Here is a 26,013-nt window from a genome sequence, read left to right on the forward strand (position 1 = left end):
ACAATTAAACACGTGTCAAATGTTCCTTTTTCCTCCCCCTAACAAGTCACCCACTAAAAGGATATATAAAATAAAAAAACATAAATCAGGCAAATATTGACATGAAGCCACATACAGCTGCACTCTTGAGTGTACCCAACGCGGTGCAGCAATACACAAAAGCAGCCAAAAGGCTCATCAATTATCTACCTTTCAATCACTTTTCAATCAGCGTTAAATTTGAGATCAGTCTCTTTTACATATTTTAGGAAACAACCCCATACTTCCTGGAACTTCACAGAACAACCATCCATTGTATAACTATTTTTTACGGTTTAAAGATAATCCAGCAGGTGTGGCAGGAAGGAGCTGCAGCCTTCCAATTTAGCACAATGAGTTTTCTAGCCAACAAAGTAGTGAATGCTAGCAAGTTCTTTATGGATTTGCTAAGAGAAGATGACAGAAAGGCTACCCAAAATAGTCCGCTTAGAGGATTCGGTTCTATCTTTTCGGCAGTTACCAAAGACAAAGTACGGGATTTTCCGGACCATAGGGCGCACCGGATTATAAGAGGCACTGCCGATGAGTGGGTCGAGTCAGGTCTATTTTAATACAAAAGGCGCACCCAATTATAGGGCGCATTAAATGGGTCATATTTTTATATATTTTTTCTAAATTGAAAACACTTCCTTGTGGTCTACATAACATGTGATAGTGGTTCTTTGGTCAAAATGTTGCATAGGTAATGGTAAATGGGTTGTACTTGTATAGCGCTTTTCTACCCCTTTTTAAGGAGCCCTAAGCGCTTTGACCGTATTTCTACATTCGCCCATTCACACACACACATTCACCCACTGACGGCGGGAGCTGCCATGCAAAGCGCTCACCAGGACCCATCAGGAGCATGGGTGAAGTGTCATGCCCAAGGACACAACGGATGTGACTAGTATGGTAGAAGGTGGGGATTGAACCAGTAACCCTCAGATTGCTGGCACAGCCACTCTAGCAACTTTGCCACGCCGTCCCCAATCCGCAAAGATGATGTTTTACAGATCATCTTCAAGCCGCTTTCTGACAGTCGCTTCAGGATGCGCCGTGTTGTGGGCGGTCATATTGACGTGGCTCACCTTCGACAGCGTCTTTTCTCCGTCCTTTTTGTTGTAGCAGTGTAGCGTGCATAGACGGGAGTGGAAGAAGTGTCAAAAGATGGAGCTAACGGTTTTAATGACATTCAGACTTTACTTAAATCAACAACGGAGCAGCGTCTCCTCACACAAGGTTCAGTAGGACTCACTACACCGGTATGTATTAGTGCTTTCATTGCGACTTTACTGACAGATATAAGAACTCTACATTTGTTGTGTTGCGTTTATGTTGTGTTACTGTGAGGATGTTCTCTTGAAATGTGTTTGTCAATCTTGTTTGGTGTGGCTTCACAGCGTGGCGCATAATAGTAAGAGTGTTAAAATTGTTTATATCACAAACATCAGTGTACTCTGTATCACCCAGTATGCCTTTCAATCTTGTACGTGTGATTGCGGAAGCTGCACACATGTTGCCGGACTAACAATCGGTTTGTACATGTTGTTGAAGGAGTCAAAGGCAAAGGCTTCACAGCACACCCATATTCTTGTCATCAGGATAAATGCCATTTGATATTCGCGAGAACGTTAGCGGCTCCCATTATCTTCATTACTCTGTAAAACGAATTTAAATAGGTCTGTGAGTGGTAAAGGTGGCCGACCTCTGATGTATTTCAGCGGGCGGGTGGCGGGCGGTTGCGGTTCTGATAAAATGTTGGTTCGGGTGGACGGCGGGTGGATGACGACTTTGGTGATGCGGTTGCGGATTATATAATTGCCTATCCGCGCATCTCTACCGGGCGTAGATGAAAAATGTATTTGGAAATGTGTCATTTAAAGTCAAAAAAGCAACTAAAGCTGTGTTAGTTTGGAAACCTGAGAAAAGTATTACGAACAAAACTGCGGATCTGTACATATCTAGAAAATGCATCACAAAGTTGCTGCAAAGAGGCAAAAGTGTTGTCAATGTATACATATTTAATGTTGTTTATCCCCAACCTAAAAAGGCACTATCGACAAGAGAGGGACGGAAAGCATGATTAGCAGTGATGGGTGCAAGACGAGATATAGTCTGTAAGCCAAACTAGCGCTGAAACGGAACCCAAATTCTGAATGAGGTTTTTACGAATGGATTTTTCATAAAAAGGAAGTAGAAGAGTGGATGGCAGAGTGAACCAGAGCTCTAAGAGATACTGGTTTAGTTGAGTTAGTCTCCATAACCATCCATAACAGAGGGGGATTTAAAGGAAAAACTTTCAGTGTATGTTGTAGTGTTGGTAACTTCCTTATCTGTAAATCCCAACATAAGTAACGTTTATTTACACAGTGACTTCCTGTTCAGTTCAAAATGGGCTTAGATCAAATATTGTCATGTCAACTGAGTCTAATGAGGCAAAAAAATCAGCACTTTATCACTTCAGTGCGACTTCCTCTCTTGGTCTGTCTGGCAGGCAAACACCACTGCCCCCTAAAGGCCAATCCCTGAATCACAGCGTTCCACTTTATTACTCACCTTTTCTTCTACTCCTCTCCTCCTGCAGGGAGGTGTCTCCCTGGTTGCCGTGGCACTGCCTCATGTCCAAAACGTCAGTGTTTGGTTACGAAGGCAACGACGTCACCATCCAGCGTCGCTTCCTACATCTCAAACATAGCCCCTGTCCAGCACCTAATCCCGCCCTCCTCCGGTGCTCCTCCAGGAGTCAAAGATCTTCAACTCTCTGCCGAAGCACCTCCTGTTGGTGAGAATGTGAGACTCCTAGGAGCTGGAGTTGAAGGTGACAAAAGAAGAAGTCTGCAGGATGTAAAGGAGGCCAAGTTCTCCGCTGAGGAACGTCCAAACTCCAGCAGAGAGAGCAGACAGTCTCAGATTGAGGACATGAAGCCTGTCGCAGCAAAGAAGAATTTTCTCAGGTGAGACTTAAATTGTGTCCCCTTCTGTCTTCCCACAGCCTCTTTTTGAAGCGCTAATTGTTGCAGTTTGTGCATTGAAGCAGCAGGTGGAGCTCCTCACCTTAGACCAGGGATGTGCAAACTGTTTTCACTACAGGCCGCACACTGAAAAAATTAAGTACAGAGGGGCCATTTTCAAGACCAATACAATATATATATATATATATATATATATATATATATATATATATATATATATATATATATATATACATCCATCCATCCATTTTTTACTGCTTATTCCCTTTGGGGTGGCGAGGGGCGCTGGTGCCTATCTCAGCTACAATCTGGCGGAAGGCGGGGTACACATATATATATATACATGTATGTATATATATATATTTATTTTTTTTACCTTTAGGGCTCCTCTCAAGTTTGGTCAGCAAGACCCAGAATGTTCTTGTTGAAAAAAATGTTAAACATTAGTCATATATTATTTTTTTTAATTCAGTGCTTAAATCTCAAGATCAACTTTAGGTCTAACCATAGATATAAAGTTGTTTATTTCTGTATTATGCCCTTTTTGTCAAAACCCCGTTTTAATGGTAAACACATGATATATGCAATATTTTTCCCTCAAAAAAATGTCAAACTGGTATATTTGATGTAGAGTAATTGCAGCCTAAGATAACTTCATAATTAATAACAACATAGATTTCAATTCATTGATGTTTTTTATAATAATGGCTGTTACAAAAAAATCCCACTAATCTCCTCGGGGATCCAAAATGGCCCCCACTCATTAGTGTGTAAAAAAAGGTAATCGACTTTTTTTTCTTACTTTCAACGCTTAAGTCTCCATATCAACATCAGATTTATTTATTGATTGTCACTTTTTTTTATTTTTCATGTTTCGTTTTATTTGTCAAACAAAACCTTGTTTTGTATATGGCAAACACAGAAAATATGCAATATTTTCCCCCAAAAATATTTCAAAGTGGAATATTTAAAGGTGCTAACAATTTAAAGGTGTAGTCATTTTGTGTTAAGTTATCATTAAATTGGCCCTGATATGTCTAAAGGTATTAATAAATCATGTTCTTTTCGAATACCTTTATAACTGATAACGGTAGGTCAGCCGGGCTATGCTCATTTCAAAATTAGATTTACAGCCCCGAAATATTGCTATTATTTTAATTTTGATGCCCCGCCCTTCACAATTTGACCAATTAGAAAGTCTGGGAATGTGTCACATCCAGTTTGCCAGTTACGCACCACCCTCTTTGTCGAGCTACTGCCACTGGTTAAGTTACTAAACGTGTCAGACCTTAGTAAATCTAAAATGCATCCTTACGATTCTCAACTTATTTTTGACAAAGCCAGGAACAAAACAAGGATTTGTATCGGGGATGCCTTTGAAAGATGGAGATGATTGAAGGCAGAGAAGATGTTTTCATCTGACGCCAAACTTGCAAATTTTCTCCTTGATAGGTAAATCAGGCATTTACGTTTTCTTATTACTTGTAATAAATGGAATTGGTCATTTGGTATGGCAACTGTATTGTCCAGTACAGTCTATGATCTTGTCTAACAAAGCTAGTATGTTCGTGCAACGAATGCTTAGGAGTGAAGCACCATTACATTAGTGTAATGCTTACTTAGCATGCTAGCCCAGTCAATGACACACCAACATACAGGCTAACGGGGGAAATATATGCCCGTTAGCCTGTATGTCGATGCGTCATCCAACTGACATGGCAAAATATATTTTCGACATATAAAACTTATGTGGATATGGGTAATGTAAATGGGTTATACTTGCATAGTGCTTTTCTACCGTCAAGTTACTCAAAGCGCTTTGACACTATTACATTCACCCATTCACACACACATTCACACACTGATGGCGGGAGCATGGCAGCAAGTCCCTAACCACGACCCATCAGGAGCAAGGGTGAAGTGTCTTACTCAAGGACATAACGGACGTGACGAGGTTGGTAGAAGGTGGGGATCGAACCAGGAACCCTCAGGTTGCTGGCATAGTCACTCTCCCAACCGCGCCACGCCGTCCCTGTAATCTCGGGTAGTGTCAGTGCCTATTTCCTTCTCAATATGCTGATAAACTGAGGAAATGCGTTCCAACATTAGCACGGCTAATTGCGGTTTCTGGTACTGTATGTGCATCAAGCATATATGGGGTGGTATTTGCTTGGCACAATATAATGCATTACATGTAATGATTTTTTGGTTTGCGTATTGAAATGGCAGTCAGCTACATGATTTATGCGTAACGTGGATTGGCTCATAAAATTGCACTCTGCACTGAAAGATGGTGATGTGCGTACATGGAAGAGAATGCAGTGCGTCAGATTGGATGCAACTTGGAGTTATGCTGAACAAAATGTGGCTGTAATTTTACTGTTGGCCTTGGCTTGCCATCAAAGTAGGCCTATGACATATATAATATAATATATATTATTATATATAATTATTTTGATGGTGGTCCAGGGTAATGCCTACAATGTGTCCCAACTCCCGACGAAAATATTGCGGCGTAACTTTACAAATACATTTGGCTAATGGACATCAGAAAAATGTAGCATAATTACTTAGTAAACCATCTTGCAAGAAGCACAAACAAGAGAAACCTAAAGGGTAGGACTCGTCTATTGCCATTTGAAGTTCCTTGGAGTAAGATCCGGATTCGGCTGTGTATCTGGCAATCTCTCAGTCATGGAGAGTGGGAGGGGACTACAGAATTTTGACTGATTGTTGTACCCTTTCTGGCCACATTACTATATATGGCACCTTTTAATGTGAAGTAATTGGGGCTTTGGAAAGGTCAATAAAACATTGATCAATAAACAATAATTTAAATTTATTATTAACTGTCATTAAGTAATGACAGTTTAAAAAAAGACCCCCTCATAAAAGTGTTAAACAGTTTTTAAATTACTTTGAACGCTTAAGTATCTTGATTAACTTCAGATCTAGCGATCTGGTCATTATAAGTTTTTATTATTTTTGTAATGTTTTGCGCACTTTGTAAAAAAGAAAAAAAAAAAAGAAAATATTTCAATGTGGAATATTTGATGTGAAATAATTGGAGCCTTGAATAGTAGGTCAATAATTGATTTTGGGTGGAAAAGGGTGGAGTGCCATCTCCGGGTTGGGGAGGAGACCCTGCCCCAAGTGGAGGAGTTCAAGTACCTAGGAGTCTTGTTCACGAGAGTGGATCGTGAGATCGACAGGCGGATCGGTGCGGCGTCTTCAGTAATGCGGACGTTGTACCGATCCGTTGTGGTGAAGAAGGAGCTGAGCCGGAAGGCAAAGCTCTCAATTTACCGGTCGATCTACGTTCCCATCCTCACCTATGGTCATGAGTTTTGGGTCATGACCGAAAGGATAAGATCACGGGTACAAGCGGCCGAAATGAGTTTCCTCCGCCGTGTGGCGGGGCTCTCCCTTAGAGATAGGGTGAGAAGCTCTGTCATCCGGGAGGAGCTCAAAGTAAGGCCGCTGCTCCTCCACATCGAGAAGAGCCAGATGAGGTGGTTCGGGCATCTGGTCAGGATGCCACTCGAACGCCTCCCGAGGGAGGTGTTTAGGGCACGTCCAACCAGTAGGAGGCCACGGGGAAGACCCAGGACACGTTGGGAAGACTATGTCTCCCGGCTGGCCTGGGAACGCCTCGGGATCCCCCGGGAAGAGCTGGACTAAGTGGCTGGGGAGAGGGAAGTCTGGGCTTCCCTGCTTAGGCTGCTGCCCCCGCGACCCGACCTCGGATAAGCGGAAGAAGATGGAAGGATGGATAATTGATTTTGATCTATTATTTTTTGAGCATCCATCCATCCATCCATCCATCTTCTTCCGCTTATCCGAGGTTGGGTCGCGGGGGCAACAGCCTAAGAAGGGAAACCCAGACTTCCCTCTCCCCAGCCACTTCGTCTAGCTCTTCCCGGGGGATCCCGAGGCGTTCCCAGGCCAGCCGGGAGACATATTCTTCCCAACGTGTCCTGGGTCTTCCCTTTGCCCCCCTACCGGTTGGACGTGCCCTAAACACCTCCCTAGGGAGGCGTTCGGGTGGCATCCTGACCAGATGCCCGAACCACCTCATCTGGCCCCTTTCGATGTGAAGGAGCAGCGGCTTTACTTTGAGTTCCTCCCGGATGGCAGAGCTTCTCACTCTATCTCTAAGGGAGAGCCCCGCCACACGGCGGAGGAAACTCATTTCGGCCGCTGGTACCCGTGATCTTATCCTTTCGGTCATGACCCAAAGCTCATGACCGTAGGTGAGGATGGGAACGTAGATCGATCGGTAAATTGAGAGCTTTGCCTTCCGGCTCAGCTCCTTCTTCACCACAACGGTTCAGTACAACGTCCGCATTACTGAAGACGCCACACCGATCCGCCTGTCGATCTCACGATCCACTCTTCCCTCACTCGTGAACAAGACTCCTAGGTACTTGAACTCCTCCACTTGGGGCAGGGTCTCCTCCCCAACCCGGAGATGGCATTCCACCCTTTTCCGGGCGAGAACCATGGACTCGGACTTGGAGGTGCTGATTCTTATTCCGGTCGCTTCGCACTCAGCTGCAAACCGATCCAGTGAGAGCTGAAGATCCCGGTCAGATGAAGCCATCAGGACCACATCATCTGCAAAAAGCAGAGACCTAATCCTGCGATCACCAAACCGGAACCCTTCAACGCCTTGACTGCGCCTAGAAATTCTGTCCATAAAAGTTATGAACAGAATCAGTGACAAAGGACAGCCTTGGCGGAGTCCAACCCTCACTGGAAATGTGTTCGACTTACTGCCGGCAATGCGGACCAAGCTCTGGCACTGATCGTACAGGGAGCGGACCGCCACAATAAGACAGTCCGATACCCCATACTCTCTGAGCACTCCCCACAGGACTTCCCGAGGGACACGGTCGAATGCCTTCTCCAAGTCCACAAAGCACATGTAGACTGGTTGGGCAAACTCCCATGCACCCTCTGTTTTTTGAGCAATGACTGCCAAAAACTGCCTGCACGGCATCTTTGTGTTATTAGAGTCAATATTGCAACTTTTTCTTGTTACATTTCACCTTTTAGCTCTTTTGTTCCACTTTTTTAGTATCTGTTTAAATATTATTTTTAGAATGTGGCACATGCTGTTTAAAAAATTAGCTGCGGGCCGCAAATGGCCCGCAGGCCAAACTTTGGACGGACCTGCATTGAACCCTATCACTGCTGTGAGGAGTGGCAGCACTTTCGTGAGATGCAAAAACAAGGACACACACTCTCACTTTCCCAGATCTTAGTGTTGAAGTGTCAACTCCTGTCGCGGCCTCAAGCAGGAGGCTCCCCCCCTGGTTGAGGTCGCAGGTCATGGCCTCAGTCAGGTCAGACCGTGGGAGTTCGAGCAGCCTGAGGGTCTATTTTTTTACTTGAGGAAGGATAAAACTGCTCTGTGTTGACTCAAAGATAGGCTGTGTGTGTGTGGAATGAACATAAAAATACTTGAAAAAGAGCTTGAAGAATTCCCTGTTTATCACCAAACGCAGCTTCTAAACCCTGCTTTGTGTCCCTCAAAACAAAAATGATGAATGTGTTGTTCTGCAGCAAGTGTGTCCACAATGTTTACAACGAGGACCACAAACACAAAAATGAAAGGATGCTAAAAGAAAACCAATGTAAATCCCAATATGCTAAAATGTATGGAAGAAACATTCACATCTTAGCTTGGTGATTTAAATGACAAAGCAAATGTTAATTAATGGAATATTTAATCATATATGTCAATATTTAATTTCATCTTCACAATTTGCCATGGGCCCAAAAAAGCTGAGGACCAAAAGTGTCCCCGGGCCGTACGTTAGACACCCCTGTTCCAAATAATCACTGAAAAGCAACTCTCTATTTTGAACTACTTATTTATAAACTCATTTTTTAGGAGTGTCCCAAGCCCATATTGATATCGGATGTCAGCAAAGTATGGGATTATGTGGGCTTGCTTGTCAAATGTCTGATACAAGTCCTGCAGTTTACTTGTGCAAAGCTGGACAACCAACTAACATCTAAATGTCCTCCAATTAACGCCCAATGTTGGTCTTTTCATCTATTTTAGTTTTTAAGGTAGAAAATAGGCTATAAGGAGCCAACAGCTACACAACAGCTAAGCACACAATAACACACAAGCTAAAGAGACGTAGTAAGTGTCCTCTGAACAATAATGCAGTCCAAAACAGCACATTTGTCAATATAAACAGGTATCAAATAATTAGAGGGTATACAGTAACAAACGTGTCCGCATCACTCCACTTACAATGTCATGAGCTCAATAAATTGTTGTGACCACTCGGTGTTTAAAAAAATAAAAAATACCACTCCAATTCAATTCCAGACAGTTAATGATAAATATGTAAGTGTTTTTCATACCTACTATTGACTCTTTTCCTCTTGATCAAAACTTTTCCAGCATTTCACACTACAAAATAATAAAAGTGTATAAGCTAACTGCTGATATCGTATTGTATCAATGTCAGTATTGTGCAATACTCAATGCTCCAATACCGACATCGTATCAAAAAGTAAAACATTTGAATCAGGACACCACTTCTGACCGTTACAAGAAATTGATGTGAGAGGACAATGTTTAGAATTAGGTTTTATTAAAAATTCAATTTGGGCACCAGAATGTAATTTCAATTTTACAGCGACATCTCAATTAATATTGAATATTTTTTATTGTATATACTTTCTGAGCCTTTAATTGCTTTATTTGTCTGAACTGAACTCCTGAAATCAGTTTAGTTTCATATTGGAATTAATTGGGACGCACTTGTATGAGCAGATGCTAGCTATTAGCATTTAACCAGCAATAAAATCAGTAAATTATAGGGGTGTCCCAAAAAATCTTATTTTTGAATGAATCGCTATTCTTGTTTGTAACGATTTTTAGATGATTTAAAAAAAAGAATAAAAAATTGATTAAAAAAAACCAAACACATTTATTTAGATTTTATTTTTAAAACATTTAAAAAAAAATCTGTCATTTTCCTGCCATTAAGGAAAATCATATTATTGATGTAGATGCCCATATCACCTGTACAGTTTTACTTTGGCAAAGGAGAAGGAGGATTTTGGGGACGGCGTGGCAACTTAAGGGTTCCAGGTTCGATTCCCGCTCCCACCGTCCTCGTCACAGCCGTTATGTTCTTGGGCAAGATGCTTTAGCCACCTGCTCCAAGTGCCACCCACACAGGTTTAAATGTAACTTAAAGATGTAGATAACAAGTTTTATCATGTAAAGTGCTTTGAGGCACTAGAGAAAAATGCTATAAATATAAATATAATTCACTTCACTTCAAGTCTGGGATACTTGTCTTGTTGCCTTATTTGTATTTGACTTCAGTAAATGTTTGAGTAGAATTCTATTAAAGAAATCATGTTTTTTTTATGTACGTTTGTCAGAGCTGTGTATCTATTTTATAGACGAATAGATAGATAGATAGTACTTTATTGATTCCTTCAGGAGAGTTCCCTCAGGAAAATTAAAATGTAGTTTCTCATGGAACTGGCACCCAATGTTATTAAAAAATTATTGATTTTAAATCGAGAATTGATTCTGAATCGAATCCTTACCCCCCAAGAATTGAATCGAATCGTGTGGTGCCCAAAAATTGACAGCCTTAGAAACACACAAGTACTAATGATTGGCCTGACAATAATAAATACTATTGTGCATAACAGGTTTGTTTTTGACCAAAATGTGCAACTGACACAAAAAATGGACCAAAAAAACAAATGTCCACTGCAAAGGACGCTGTTTCTCAGGAGGATTTATGTTATTTCTGTTGAAGAAGAAATTATGTCTGATGTCTAATGGCTTAAACCACAGCCACACTTTTTCTAGACGTGTTTAATGGACCTTATCTCTATGAAAGTCCTCAAATAAACTTTACGCTAATTCCCGCCCGCTGTCGCCATCTGAAGCGTTTTGGTTGAGGAAAGAGCAGGAAGGACAAATAAATCTTCCACCACTTAAATAGGACGCTGTGTGCGTGGTTTTTAACCGTGTAACAGTTTTATTGCTGTGTGTTTGACAGTCTGCGCGAGGCCCAGGCCGTACTGCTCAAGAAAACTGTGGGAGGAAGAAGAGACAAGATCGCCGCCGCCCTGGTGAAGCACATAGAGAAAGAGAAAAAGAAACTCGGAGCTTCGACGCCATCGTTCGTGTCGAGCAACGTGAGAACGCCAAAGACTCGGGAGAGAAATGTCACCACAGGTAGAGAATTAGGATACATGAGCATGGATGCTTTTCAATCAATCAATCAATCAATCAATCAATCAACGTTTATTGATACACCCCTAAATCATTGTCTCATAGGGCTTTTATAAGGTGTTGAAACATCTCCATCCACATGTGTGCTTTATCAAATAACATTTCTGTTTGCAAGGACATTTTAGCCAATCATAAGCGGGACGTCATTTACATATCAAGGCAGGTCACAGCAAAAAAAGGTGCCTTTTTGTCGATGTAGTCCCAAAGTAGCAGCATACCGTATTTTCCGGACTATGAAGCACACTGGGCAAAAAATATTTCCATATATTAGCCGCACCCGACAATAAGCCGCAGGTATATATATTGTAAAATGAGTTATTGACACAGAAACATTTTGTAAATGTTAAACTGTGTTCAAACACTGCCTGTAAAACGACAGTGAAACGGATGATCAAACTAAACAGAAGTCATCGTCATAGACTTAGTAGCTGAGGAAGCTAGTTCTCCAATCAGCTAAATAGACTCAATAACACCACAGTGAAATTTTGGTGAATTTACTGAAGGATTTGTGAAACTGAAACCATACAAAAAGAATGCCATTGTAAGTTACCGTATTTTTCGGACTATAAGTCGCATTTTTTTTCATAGTTTGCGACATATACTCCGGAGCGACTTATGTGTGAAATTATTAACACATTACCGTAAAATATCAAACAATATTATTTAACTAATTCGCGGGTGAGACGAAGAAAATGTCAGCAATCATCACATACACGTCAACCAATAAAAATTCAGCGGGGGAGGGTCGTAGCAGAAGTGCATTGTGGGTCATGGAATGCTAACTGCTATATGCTATATTCTACTGCTGACAATGCGGACCAAGCTCTGGCACTGATCATACAGGGAGCGGACCGCCACAATAACACAGTCCAATACCCCATACTCTCTGAGCACTCCCCACAGGACTTCCCGAGGGACACGGTCGAATGCCTTCTCCAAGTCCACAAAGCACATGTAGACTGGTTGGGCAAACTCCCATGCACCCTCAAGAACCCTGCCGAGAGTATAGAGCTGGTCTACAGTTCCACGACCAGGACGAAAACCACACTGTTCCTCCTAAATCCGAGGTTCGACAATCCGGCGTAGCCTCCTCTCAAGTACACCTGAATAAACCTTACCGGGAAGGCTGAGGAGTGTGATCCCACGATAGTTGGAACACACCCTCCTTCCCCCTTCTTAAAGAGAGGGACCACCACATCCGGTCAGACAATACAGAGGTACCGCCCCCGATGTCCCCACGATGTTGCAGAGTCTTGTCAACCAAGACAGCCCCAAAGCATCCAGAGCCTTAAGGAACTCCGGGCGGATCTCATTCAACCCTGGGGCCTTGCCGCTGAGGAGCTTTTTAACTACCTCAGCAACCTCAGCCCCAGAAATAGAGAGCCCACCACAGATTCCCCAAGCACCGCTTCCTCATAGAAGGACGTGTTGGTGGGATTGAGGAGGTCTTCGAAGTATTCCCTCCACCGATCCACAACATCCGCAGTCGAAGTCAGCAGAACACCATCCGCACCATACACGGTGTTGACAGTGCATTGCTTCCCCTTCCTGAGGCGGTGGATGGTGGTCCAAAATCGCTTCGAAGCCGTCCGGTAGTCGTTTTCCATGGCTTCCCCAAACTCCTCTCACTCCTCACATGGGGGAAAACTGGTTTTGTTTAATAAAATTCTACCCAAAGATTTAATAAAGTAAAATAAGGCAAAAAGAGAAATAGCCAACATTTCTCTTTTCTAAAGTAAATCTGTACAGCAGATAAAGGCATCTACATCAACACTATGATTTGCCTGAGTTTTTAGACAAGACAGATAAAAAATATACATGTATTTTTTTTATTTAAAAAAAACATTTTGATGAATTGATTGATTAATTCGAAAATCGATTTTTTGACACCCCTATGTGCTACACCATTAAGGTTTTGAATGTATCCCTGCCTTACATTTTATTGTGCCACTCGACTTCAGAAGTCCATATATGGCACCTTGTCCAGCCTCAATGGTTGCGAAGTAACGTTGATTGCTTTTCATTGAAAATGGCAGCCATAAGGTGTTTTGTCGAATATGACACCTGTGTAAAACGAAATAAGGCAGCGATTAGGAAATGGTTTTGGAACTTTTTCTGGGAGCTAAAGACCTACCTCAGGGTCACTGCTCTTCTACTCTCGCCACTTGACGGACAGTTATTTGGTAAAGAAAGTACAGTTCCACGGCACATTATCCATCCGATCATACCTGATATGGAAGTGGAATAAGTCAAGACAAATTTGCGAATTCCCAGCATTTCGGCAAACAAGAATGCAGATTTGCCTTGAGTATTTTATTCAAATAGCCTCACTATAGTAGCCACTGGGATTGAATATCATTTTAAAAGCCGTAAATAAAGGTACCGTACATGGCTTGAAGATTATACAGTGGACTTCTTTGCATACATTGCAGTGAAGTTGTTAGTTGCTGAATGCGTCGACTATAAAACGTTTCCAGTGACCTAACGTGTAACATTGTGTATGTTCATTGTGTGCGCTAATGTGTGTTTATCTTTGAGGAATGACGCTAAGCTCACAGACGTGTGCTGGGTTTGAGCCAGGTCGCAGCTCCTAATCCTTATTTTCTCTAATAGCCAATGTGAAGCTGATATGGCCGCGATGATTGACGCAGTGCATGCACCCACGCACGAACGCACACACACATACACAAAATGAAGCTGCTGCTGATGTCACGCCGCTGAAATGTTGCTTCGGGGGCTTCAGATAAGGCGAACATAGTCAGCCCAGATCCCTGCAATGCGATTACAACATTAACCACTTCCTGCTTTTGTGCGCGCGCCCTGGTCAGACGGCCATGTTTGAGTGTATGAAACACTGATGGTGCAGTCAGTGGAATTTAAGGTGACGGAAATACTTAATTACATTTGCCAGGGGTTAATGTGATTGTCAGTATTAATTAGTTAGCAACATAGCATTACATTTTGGGCCTGATCTGGATTATTTACTTTTCTGTGTGTGTGTGTGCGTGCGTGCGTGTTTTAGCGGCTTTGCAGAGACAAAAGGCACGTTCCCACTGCAGGGTCGTATGTCCAATTCTGATTTTTTGGGTCAAATCCTGTCTTCTTATATGGTCATTTACACTGTAATGGGCAACCTACTTAGAAAATGTTGTAAACTAAACTATAAGTTACTCCAGATCAAGGGTGTCAAACTTATTTTAGATCGGGGGCCACATGTAGAAAATCTACTCCCAAGTGGGCTGGACTGGTAAAATCACGGCACGATAACTTCCAAATAAGGACATCTTCAAATTATTATATTTTGTTTAAAAATAGAACAAGCATATTCTGAAAATGCACAAATCATAATGTTGTTTTCTTACACTTACATGTTGCGGTTGATAGTATTCTATCTTCATTTGTTGTGATTTATACTTTCTGAATAAATTATATGATGATGTTAATCAATCTACTCATTGGTGTTAATTTTCAATCTACTGAGATAAAAAAATAATATCAAAATCAATTTACAGGAAGTTATTTATGTAGTTAGCTAATTTTCCTCGACTGGTGCACTAACAATATGTGGTAAATTCTTTTTACACATGTAGCATCATCTACAACGATACAAAGAATTGCTATTACGACATCTGGTGGACACATTTAGAACAGCAGTTTCTTTCATTAAAACATTTTGGTTCGTTTTGATACTTAGCAAACTCATCTTGTGGGCCGGATAAAACCTGTTCGTGGGCCTGATCCAAACTGCGGGCCTTACGTTTGACGCCCAGCTCTAGATTAAATGTAGCTAAGCAACAGGGGAAGCTAAACCCAGTGATTTGTAGCAAGCTACACTACAAGATACACGGTTTAAGTTAACCACGTTTCCATATGAGTTGGGAAATTGGGTTGGATGTAAATATAAACGAAATACAATTATTTGCAAATCCTTTTCAACCCATATTCAATTGAATGCACTACAAAGACAAGATATTTGATGTTCAAACTCATAAACTTTATTTTTTTTGCAAATAATAATTAACTTACAATTTCATGGCTGAAACACGTGCCAAAGTAGTTGGGAAAGGGCATGTTCACCACTGTGTTACATCACCTTTTCTTTTAACAACACTCAATAAACGTTTGGTAACTGAGGAAACTAATTGTTGAAGCTTTGAAAGTGGAATTCTTTCCCATTCTTGTTTCATGTAGAGCTTCAGTCCAGTTTTCGGGAGATTTTACTTTCACAAAGAGCACGTCGGTGAGCAGTCGGAGTGGTGGAACTTTGACGTGAGTTGCTAAAAATTTTTATTTTCGCCTGTTTTTTGCTCACTTGTCAACTATCTATTTTGTAACCGTCTATTTTGGCAAATAAACTTGACCCCTATCACTTTTTGATGACATTCTTGTCGGATAAATACCACCAGAGCGTGAGAGCGTTCACACTGCATATATCTGATTTATATGTACGTAAAAAAGACTCCTGGGTTGGATATTAAAAATTCGTAATTACACTTAAAAAATCCAATTCAGGTCGCATATGGGCAAAAAAATTATCGGAATTGACCTGCAGTGTGAACAACGCCAAAGATAGTGGAGACAGAAAAGAGAATTCACTTAATTTCTTTCACATCGCTATAGATAACAAAAAAAGTTTAAGGCAAATTTTCATCTATCGTTCAGAAAATGTCTGAAATGGGAAAAGAGATCACATTTTGGAGCTGATGTGGCAAGTTAATTTAAAGAGCACAATTCGTACATAATTCAAAGTAAAACCATAAACAATCATTATTTCAATTTCGAATTAAATAGTGTGGATGAAATACTGTCAGTTGTCACATGCACAATTACGTAAATAAAAGTGTTTTAGCCTGGATTTGAACATTGTCAACGTGGTGGTCTGTCTCACATCTTCTGGAAGATTATTCCAGATTCTAGGAGCATAAAACTGAAACGCATGCGCTTCACCATATTTGATCCTGACTCTGGGCACCAGCAGGAGACCACTCCCTGAGCTGGTTCATGTAGTTCTAACATGTCAGAGGTGTTCTTTCGAACAAAACCATGAAAATATGTTCTACTACGTTACGGTATGTTTACGTTACAAGCTTCATCTTCGGTGTTTGCAACCCCCGCCTCCACCCGCAAAGACAAAGATAGTGGATGACTGACTCTCCTCTTTATTTCATCCCACTATTGATAGCTCAAAAAGTTATGGGCAAATTTTGATTAAACTTTCAGGGAATGTCAGAAATGGGATAGGGAACAACTAATTACATTTCAGGGATGATCTGGACCATTGTTTGGATTCAGGACTTTTTTACTATTGTGAAATAGGCCCTGCGCTCTTTGAGTGCTTTTTTTAGTTTATACATACTTTAATTTGTTTAGCATACCTTGACCTACTTTGAGTTGTTTTTTAAAAGCAGCAACAGCATTCTGGAATGTTCTTGTCAGCGACCTTTAGTAGAAAATGTTTGGACACCCCCGCTCTTGGTCATTAGTTCTGTAGGAAATCATGGACATACAAATATTCTGTTAGAGGGCCAAATCATAGGGTCCAAAATGTGGCCCTGGGGCCATTTACGGACAGCAGCTCGAGGTTTGTTGGCCCGAAGAATATTGTTTGAATAAAATCCAACAAAACTACTACGAATTAAAGCAAAAAGAGAAAAAATGACAATGTAGTGAGAAAACCTGAAATTTCGGTACAACTTAACTAGAAGTGTCCTGATTCGATATACAGGTAAGCAAAATTAGTATTGGATTTGTGCAATCTAGATATAGACATAAGTGTCCTTAATTAAACAATATTGCACATTTGTCAATGCAAACAAATATAGAATAATATTACTTACAAATACAAAGTCTCTAAAGCAGCAGCATATAAAATGATATCCAGTAACAAACATGTACGCATCCCCCCACTTACTACGTCATGAGCTCAATAAACTATTGTGACTACTCTGTTTCCAAAAAATTTATTTCAAAAATACCACTCTACTTTGACTTATAGACAGCGTAAGTCCTTTCCAGATTGTTAATATTAAATATGTTAGTGCTTTTCATACCTACTGTTGTTCTCTGTTGGACTCATTTCACTTGATCAAACCTTTTCTAACATTCCACACCACTAAATAATGAAGGTATGCATGATTCCTGCTGATATCATGTCGGACTAATGTTTGTATCGGTCAATAGTACGGTTGTCCTGATACCGACACTTTGGTAACGGCACCAAAATGTTTTTCGATACTTTTCAAAATAAAGGGGACCACAACAAAATCATCATTTTAGCTTTTATTTTAACAGAAAATCTTATGACACATTAAATATGTTTGTTAATGCAATTAAATAATAATGTTATCATTGAATAAGAGTGAACATACTCAACAACTTCTCTTTTAGTAATAAATAAGCAAAGATTCTATTATGTTGGCAAAATTATGATAGATTACTAATTTACTTGTTCATTTACTGTTAATATCTGCTTATTTTCTCTTAATATGTTCTATCTACACTTTAGTTAAAATGTAATACGCACTTATTCTTCTGTTGTTTGATACTTTATATAAGTTTTAGGTGACACATCAAATTTTGCTATCAGTCCATTACCAAGTAGTTCTAGGGTCATATATTGGTCAAAATTAAAGTTTTTCTGTGTCCAGTGACATATTTCATGAGTTTATGAACAATAAAAGAGACAAAAGATTTTGTAATAATAAAAAATATTGATGTATTCATTGTGTTATCGACAATCAATCAATCAATCAATCAATGTTTATTTATATAGCCCCAAATCACAAATGCCTCAAAGGACTGCACAAATCATTACGACTACAACATCCTCGGAAGAACCCACAAAAGGGCAAGGAAAACTCACACCCAGTGGGCAGGGAGAATTCACATCCAGTGGGACGTCAGTGACAATGCTGACTATGAGAAACCTTGGAGAGGACCTCAGATGTGGGCAACCCCCCCCCTCCAGGGGACCGAAAGCAATGGATGTCGAGCGGGTCTAACATGATACTGTGAAAGTTCAATCCATAGTGGCTCCAACACAGCCGCGAGAGTTCAGTTCAAAGCGGATCCAAGACAGCAGCGAGAGTCCCGCTATGTACGGCTCTTGTACTTGGTATTGTTACAGTCTATGTCTGTAAAGTTTTAAACCCACCCATGGCATTTGTTTGGTCCTCTTGCTGTTAGCGGTTAGTTATTGTATCTTCCTACGTTGTTTAGTGAACCATGTTTAGCTATTCTTCGTTCTGCAGGAATGATATTTGTAAGAAACTTAGTTTATTTGTCACCATGGCGATGAAGACTAGTGATTTAGAAGTAGCTAGCTAACGGCTAACAACAGATAGAGCTAAGCACCTCTTGCAGAGCTTCACCTTTATTTTTAATTTTTTAAGTCAAAGAGAGTACATTCTTCCTTTTCTATTTCCACACTGTTTCTACTTGTACGTGCTCTGTGTGTGTGCCTTGTGTAAAATGGGCGTCTACTCGTTTTACCGGCAATGTCATGTCCGGAAAAAAAAGTACCAGTATTTTTCAGAAGCAGTATGGTATGTTTTTTAATTAATACTACCGTGGTACTTTGATAGTACCGATATTCCTGTATGTGGCCCTCGGTGAGAAAAGTTTGTGAACCTCTGCTTTCGACCTAAGTTAGACATGTTTGTCCTTACATAATTCAACATGCTCGCAAAGGAGTAGGAAGAAGCACATTTTTCTCAATCCGACTTATTCGAAAGTCTCACCATGTTCTGAAGTGACTTCTCGTGATGTACGCTGACACCATTAATTGTATTTTTTTATTTACTGTTGACAGCATTTTGACTTTGGAGGCGTACATTTATTAAAACATTTGTTTGAATTCATCAACATGATCAACTTTGCAAAGAAGTTGTGTGCACGCCATGAAAGACTTTGTTGCCAAAATGGAGGACGACCGCTCATGCCGTTGATGATAAAAAAAAAAAACAACGGTGTCCAAACCTTTTACTTGAAAAAAGTGGAAAAGTTTCGGCTAAACAAAATTCGCTTGGGGCCAAGAGCCGACTCCATATAAAGTAACAATGTGTATATATATATATATATATATATATATATATATATATATATATACCCCGTTTCCATATGAGTTGGGAAATTGTGTTGGATGTAAATATAAATGGAATACAATGATTTGCAAACCATTTTCAACCCATATTCAATTGAATGCACTACAAAGACAAGATATTTGATGTTCAAACTCATTAACTTTATTTTTTTTTGCAAATAATAATTAACTTAGAATTTCATGGCTGCAACACGTGCCAAAGTAGTTGAGAAAGGACATGTTCACCACTGTGTTACATCACCGTTTCTTTTAACAACACTCAATAAATGTTTGGGAACTGAGGAAACTAATTGTTGAAGCTTTGAAAGTGGAATTCTTTCCCATTCTTGTTTTATGTAGAGCTTCAGTCGTTCGACAGTCCGGGGTCTCCGCTGTCGTATTTTACGCTTCATAATGCGCCACACATTTTCGATGGGAGACAGGTCTGGACTGCAGGCGGGCCAGGAAAGTACCCGCACTCTTTTTACGAAGCCACGCTGTTGTAACACTTGTCTTGCTGAAATAAGCAGGGGCGTCCATGATAACATATGTTGCTCCAAAACCTATATAGATCTTTCAGCATAATAGTGCTTTCACAGATGTGTAAGTTACCCATGCGTTGGGCAATAATACACCCCCATATGCTGGCTTTTGAACTTAGCGCCTATAACAATCCGAATGGTTATTTTCCTCTTTGTTCTGAAGGACACCACGTCCTCTGTTCCAAATATAATTTGAAATATGGACTCGTCAGACCACTGCACACCTTTCCACTTGGCATCAGTCCATCTTAGGTGAGCTCGGGCCCAGCCAAGCCGACGGCGTTTCAGGATATTGTTAATAAATGGGTTTGGCTTTGCATAATAGAGTTTTAACCTGCACTTACAGATGTAGCGACCAACTGTAGTTACTGACAGTGGTTTTATGAATTGTTCCTGAGCCCATGTGGTGATATCCTTTACACACTGATGTCTGTTTTTGATGTAGTACTGCCTGAGGGGTCAAATTCTTCTTCCTCCAAACACGACGAGTGGAGTTTATACCAACATGGATACATGGATGATACAGCAGAGGATTGGGAGAATGTCATGTGGTCAGATGAAACCAAAATAGAACTTTTTGGTATAAACTCAACTCGCCGTGTTTGGAGGAAGAAGAATACTGAGTTGCATCCCAAGAACACCATACCTACTGTGAAGCATGGGGGTGAAACATCATGCTTTGGGGCTGTTTTTCTGCTAAGGGGACATGACGATTGATCCGTGTTAAGGAAAGAATGAATGGGGCCATGTATCGTGAGATTTTGAGCCAAAACCTCCTTACATCAGTGAGAGCTTTAAATGGTTGACCAAATACTTATTTTCCACCATAATTTACAAATAAATTCTTTAAAATTCCTACAATGTGAATTCCTGTATCTTTTTTCACATTATGTCTCTCACAGTTGAAGTGTACCTATGATGAAAATTACAGACTTCTGTCCTCATTTTAAGTGGGAGAACTTGCACAGTCGGTGGCTGACTAAGTACTTTTTTGCCCCACTATATATATGTATTTATGTGTGTATATATACATATGTATGTATGTATATATGTGTGTGTATTAGGGCTGGGCAATATTGCCTTTTTTCAATACCGCAATATTTTTAGGCCATATCGCAATATACGATATATATTACGATATTTGGCCTTAGCCTTGAATGATCACTTGATGCATAAAATCACAGCAGTTTGATGATTCTATGTGTCTACATTAAAACATTCTTGTTCATACTGCACTAATATATGCTACTTTTAAACTTTCATGCAGAGAAGGATATCACAACTAAGTCAATTTACCAAAACTGTATTTATTAAAGTTATTAGCAGGTGACTTTTCATATGATGCTACATATTAGCAGTAATGCTACTTCTGGTAGCAACGCTTGTGCCCCACACATGACAAATTAAAGTTGTCTATTCGACATATTCCCGCTTGAAGCCGAACCACCGCCAGACGATGGGGCCCGTGCTGTTTTTCTTGGGAATTAATTCTTCCTTCATTTGTTACGAGATTCACACCTTCTTTCTCCGCAACAACCCACTAACATCACAGCTAATGTTAGCCACACCACGACTTCTCCGCTGGGCGAGGGCGTGTACGTATGACGTGACAGGAAGTGACGTATGAATGTGCGCCTACTTGTCTGTGAGGAGACAGGAAAGAGCGAGGAGAGTGTAATGCCCGCAGCTGCGTGAGAACGTCTACTCGAATATTACGATAATCATTTTCTATATCGCAGAGACAAACCCGCGATATATATCATATATCGATATATCGCCCAGCCCTAGTGTGTGTGTGTATATATATATATATATATATATATATATATATATATATGTAGGTGTGGGAAAAATCACAAGACTACTTCGTCTCTACAGAACTGTTTCATGAGGGGTTCCCTCAATCATCAGGTAATTTTAATGGAAGCATTCACATACAATGGTTTATATAGGGCACAGAGTGGGTGGGTACAGGCAGGCGTAGGGGCATGGTGATTGGCTCATGTGTTACCTAGGAGGTGTTTCCGTCTGTGGCGGCATGTTGAAATGATTTCACTGCGCTTGTTAAGGGATGATAGATCTGGATGATATATATTAAACAGTTTCTCTTCTAAGCATAGGTTGCATCTTTTATTACCACTGTTGTAAGGTGTGCTGGATGCAAGAATTTGCCATGTTATTGAATATTCAACATTATTGTCTTTGAGGTTCCAAATGTGTTTGCTGAGTTCTGTAGAATTCCGCAAAGTCTGGTTTCTAAAGGAGGCATTGTGATTATTCCATCTTGTTTTGAACGCTCCTTCGGTTAATCCTACGTACGTGTCGGATGTGTCCTTGCGTGTTACCTTTGCTTGGTAAACGACTGATGTCTGTAAGCACCTTCCGTTGAGAGGGCAATCAGGTTTCTTGCGACAGTTACATTCATTATTGGTTTCAGAGTCGTTTAGTCTGGGGGTAGGCAGTCCTTTTGCAATTGCTTTGTTGTGGTTTGAAATGATATGTTGTATGTTATTCATACAGCTGTAGCTCAATTTAATGTTGTTCTTGTTGAATATTTTTCTTAGGGTGTAGCCTTTGGGGAAGTGTTTGTCGATCAGAGTGAGGAACTTGCGGCCGATGTTGGTTGAGACGTTTTTGCTGAATGGCGGATTGTACCAGATGATGTTGTTTCATATATATATATATATATATATATATATATATAAATGTATGTGTGTGTGTGTATATATATATATATATATCTGCATATATGTGTATACATATATATGTATATATATATATATATATATATATATATATATGTATACATATATATATATATATATATATATATATATATATATATATATAAAAGTTCAGTATGTTAGTTACATTTTTTTTCCCCGCACCATGACTAGGGAAGGTTGTTTGGATTGGGTCATATAAATTAATGCCGTGCTTGTATTTCTAAATACAGTCAAGGGTTAGTGATCTGATTTTTACAATGTCAGCAATTGGTAGCATTCAGGGACCGCCTGGTATTTAAGATTTATTTGCGTCTCGCGGGCCAAACTTAAGATGCTGGCGGGCTTCACCCGGCCAGCAAGTTTGGACAAACCCGCCTTAAAGGCTAGCGTCGGCCATCTTAGTGTGGATTGTGTTGTTGTTCTGCAGAGGTGTGTCATGGGGGTGTGGCAATAATGTCCGCAGTGTTTCCACGCCGCTTGACTGTTTATGGACCTCACAGCTCACGACGTGTGTCAGGACATGAGCTCATACACAAACAGCCGCAGGAACAAGACGCCTTTATCCCCATTCCTCAAAAAATGAAAAAAAAAGTGTCCCTGTGCAATTTACGAAGGTCCCACAAGACGACACGTGGTAGGAACAAGCCTGAACACAAATTCAAGTTTGTCTCAGCCATCAACCAGGAAGTGTGACTGTGTTTTGATGGGAAACAGGAAATGAAACATGATTTATTAGGCGAGATGAGGGCAGGAAACATGCCAGAAACACTGAAATTGACCTTTTTTTCCTGCTGTGTGTGACCTCGCCTCCTTCATAGTATCCAAGCAACCAAAGACGGATGACCTCTCGGCCTCTCAGCCTGTGTTTGTTGAGGAGATTAGCGCTCACAAATCTTTCTATTTGTGTGTTTTTTAGCCCTTTTGTGGCAGTGGGACCCCCAAATTTTGCCATTGTCACCACTTGTCAATCACTTTTATTGTTGTTAGCATTTAACATCTGTCTGCCTAAGAACACACACACACACACACACACACACACACACACGCACACACACGCACACAAACTCTATACACAGGTGTTCCCCGCTTTACATGCGTATTAAATCCGGGGGTTTTCTTGCACAGTCAAAGGGCGTTGCAAGGGAGAGAGAGAGAAAGACAGGAACCCTCAATAATAACACCACTATGCTGCTTAGCTATCTAATTAATGCTTAGTTGCATTAACGTATAATAATATAGTTCTAACGTATATAACATAGTGCTTCTCAATTATTTTTTGTTACAAGGAAGAAGAAAACATTTCCCACCTCTGCACTTATAAATGGCATTGTTTGTCTATAAAATTATTATAAGTACACCCCGCGTAACTTTGTATCCTTATTATTTTTAAATTTGATTGTATATTCCATCCATCCATTTTTTACCGCTTGTCCCGTTCGGGGTCGCGGGGGGTCGCTGGAGCCCAACTCAGCTGCACTTGGGCGGAAGGCGGGGTACATTGTAAATTGCTTCTTATGAAATTGTGTTTTACTTAAGTTAGAGTTATTCTGGCTTTTTCCCCCATGTTAACTGTTTTTGAACCAATACACTAAGACTTATTTCTTGTATGTGTGAATGTACTTGTCATTAAAAACGGATTGTTATTAAATAAAAGAAAAAAGGAAGGAATACAGATCAACTTACGAATAATAATGTTATTAAGATTGTTTCCAGTCTGTAACCAAAACGATTTAAAGTGCATTCATTGGTCTAAATTGTTTTTTATAAAAAATGTAATCCTTTTTTTAAACTATAATAATTTTTTCGACTGAGTTGGGCCATTTGATACTGAAAAAAAAACAAACATTAAACAACCTCAATGAATAACTTAGTACAGTGGTTCTCAATCTTTTTTCAGTGATGTCCGTTGTGTCCTGAGCAAGACACTTCACCTTTGCTCCTGATGGGTGCTGGTTAGCGCCTTGCATGGCAGCTCCCTCCATCAGTGTGTGAATGTGTGTGAATCGGTGAATGTGGAAGTAGTATCAAAGCACTTTGAGTACCTTGAAGGTAGAAAAGCGCTACACAAGTACAACCCATTGACCATTGATGTACCCCCTGTCGACATTTATTTAATTCAAGTACCCCCTAATCAGAGGAAAGCATTTTTGGTGGAAAAAAATAGATAAATAAGTAAAATACAGCACTATGTCATCAGTTACTGATTTATTAAATTGTATAGCAGTGCAAAATATTGCTCATTTGTAGTGGTCTTTCTTGAACTATTTGAAAAAAAGGATATCAAAATATCTAAAAACTTGTTGAAAAATAAACCAGTGATTCAATTATAAATAAAGATTTCTATACATAGAAGTAATCATCAACTTAAAGTGCCCTCTTTGGGGATTGTAATAGAGATTTATATGTATTCATGAACTTAATTATAAACATTTCTTCACAAAAAAAGAAATCTTTAACATCTATATTTATGGAACATGTCCACAAAAAATCTAGATGTCAACAACGAATATTGCATTGTTGAATTTTTTTTTTACGGTTTATAAACTTTCATTCATATTTTGTTGAAGTATTATTCAATAAATATATTTATAAAGGATTTTTAAATTGTTGCTATTTTTGGAATATTTAAAAAAAAATCTCACGTACCCCTTGGCATACCATCAAGTACCCCCAGAGGTACGCGTACCCCCATTTGAGAACCACTCACTTAGGAGGACAGTATATAAAACACTTTAAAATACCAATAGAGTAGAAAAACAAGTTGTCTTTATATGCTTATTTGTGTTTCATTGTATCCATTAAACCATATCCAATTGTATTTACAATCCGCAAAGTATGTGAAAATACCGTTTTAACATCACAAAATGCCAAAAATTCAGTCAGCTATTTGAAAAATTACACTTTGTTTATTTTCGGAGATTGACATTACGGTAGTAACGCTTCTGTACTCTGACCATGTTATCAGATGAGTCATACTGGAAATATGTAAAAATTTAAAAGAGATATGCTGTTTATCACTCACGATTCTAACGAAGGGCAAGAACACACGTTTGGCTTTTTTATGCATTCAAAATAAATAAACAGCCAACAATTGATTTAACAGATCGAGGGTCATTAAACCCTCTCTAAAAACATCCAAAAAGTGCCAAAAATATTTGCCCAGAAAATTAACCAAATATATGAATGTGAGTGTGAATGTTGTCTGTCTGTGTTGGCCCTGCGATGAGGTAGCGACTTGTCCAAGGTGTACCCCGCCGAGCCTGGGATTAAACCCAGGCCTACTCAGGACCTTCGTATTGTGAGGCAGACGCACTAACCCCTCTACAACCGTGCTGCCCGCTTTTAAGCATAATATTGATAAAGCATGACCCTGGGAGTCACATGA

At 40.0% G+C, this 26,013-nt stretch overlaps 1 protein-coding gene across 7 annotated transcripts in view; it reads left to right on the top strand.

Moving 5' to 3' along the window:
• The window catches only part of LOC133536952 (latent-transforming growth factor beta-binding protein 4-like), a 108,814-nt gene that overhangs the window by 35,762 nt on the left and 47,039 nt on the right, over positions 1–26,013 (top strand). For 6 of the 7 annotated variants that reach the window (XM_061877708.1, XM_061877712.1, XM_061877710.1 and 3 more), the window contains 2 exons: positions 2,603–2,972; positions 11,045–11,223. In XM_061877708.1, the coding sequence (XP_061733692.1) occupies positions 2,603–2,972; positions 11,045–11,223 (549 nt within the window). The remainder of the gene's footprint in view (positions 1–2,602; positions 2,973–11,044; positions 11,224–26,013) is intronic. The other variant, XM_061877713.1, reaches the window with a different exon arrangement.

This window comes from Nerophis ophidion, linkage group LG18 (assembly GCF_033978795.1).
Source record: "Nerophis ophidion isolate RoL-2023_Sa linkage group LG18, RoL_Noph_v1.0, whole genome shotgun sequence".
Lineage (NCBI taxonomy): Eukaryota > Metazoa > Chordata > Actinopteri > Syngnathiformes > Syngnathidae > Nerophis > Nerophis ophidion.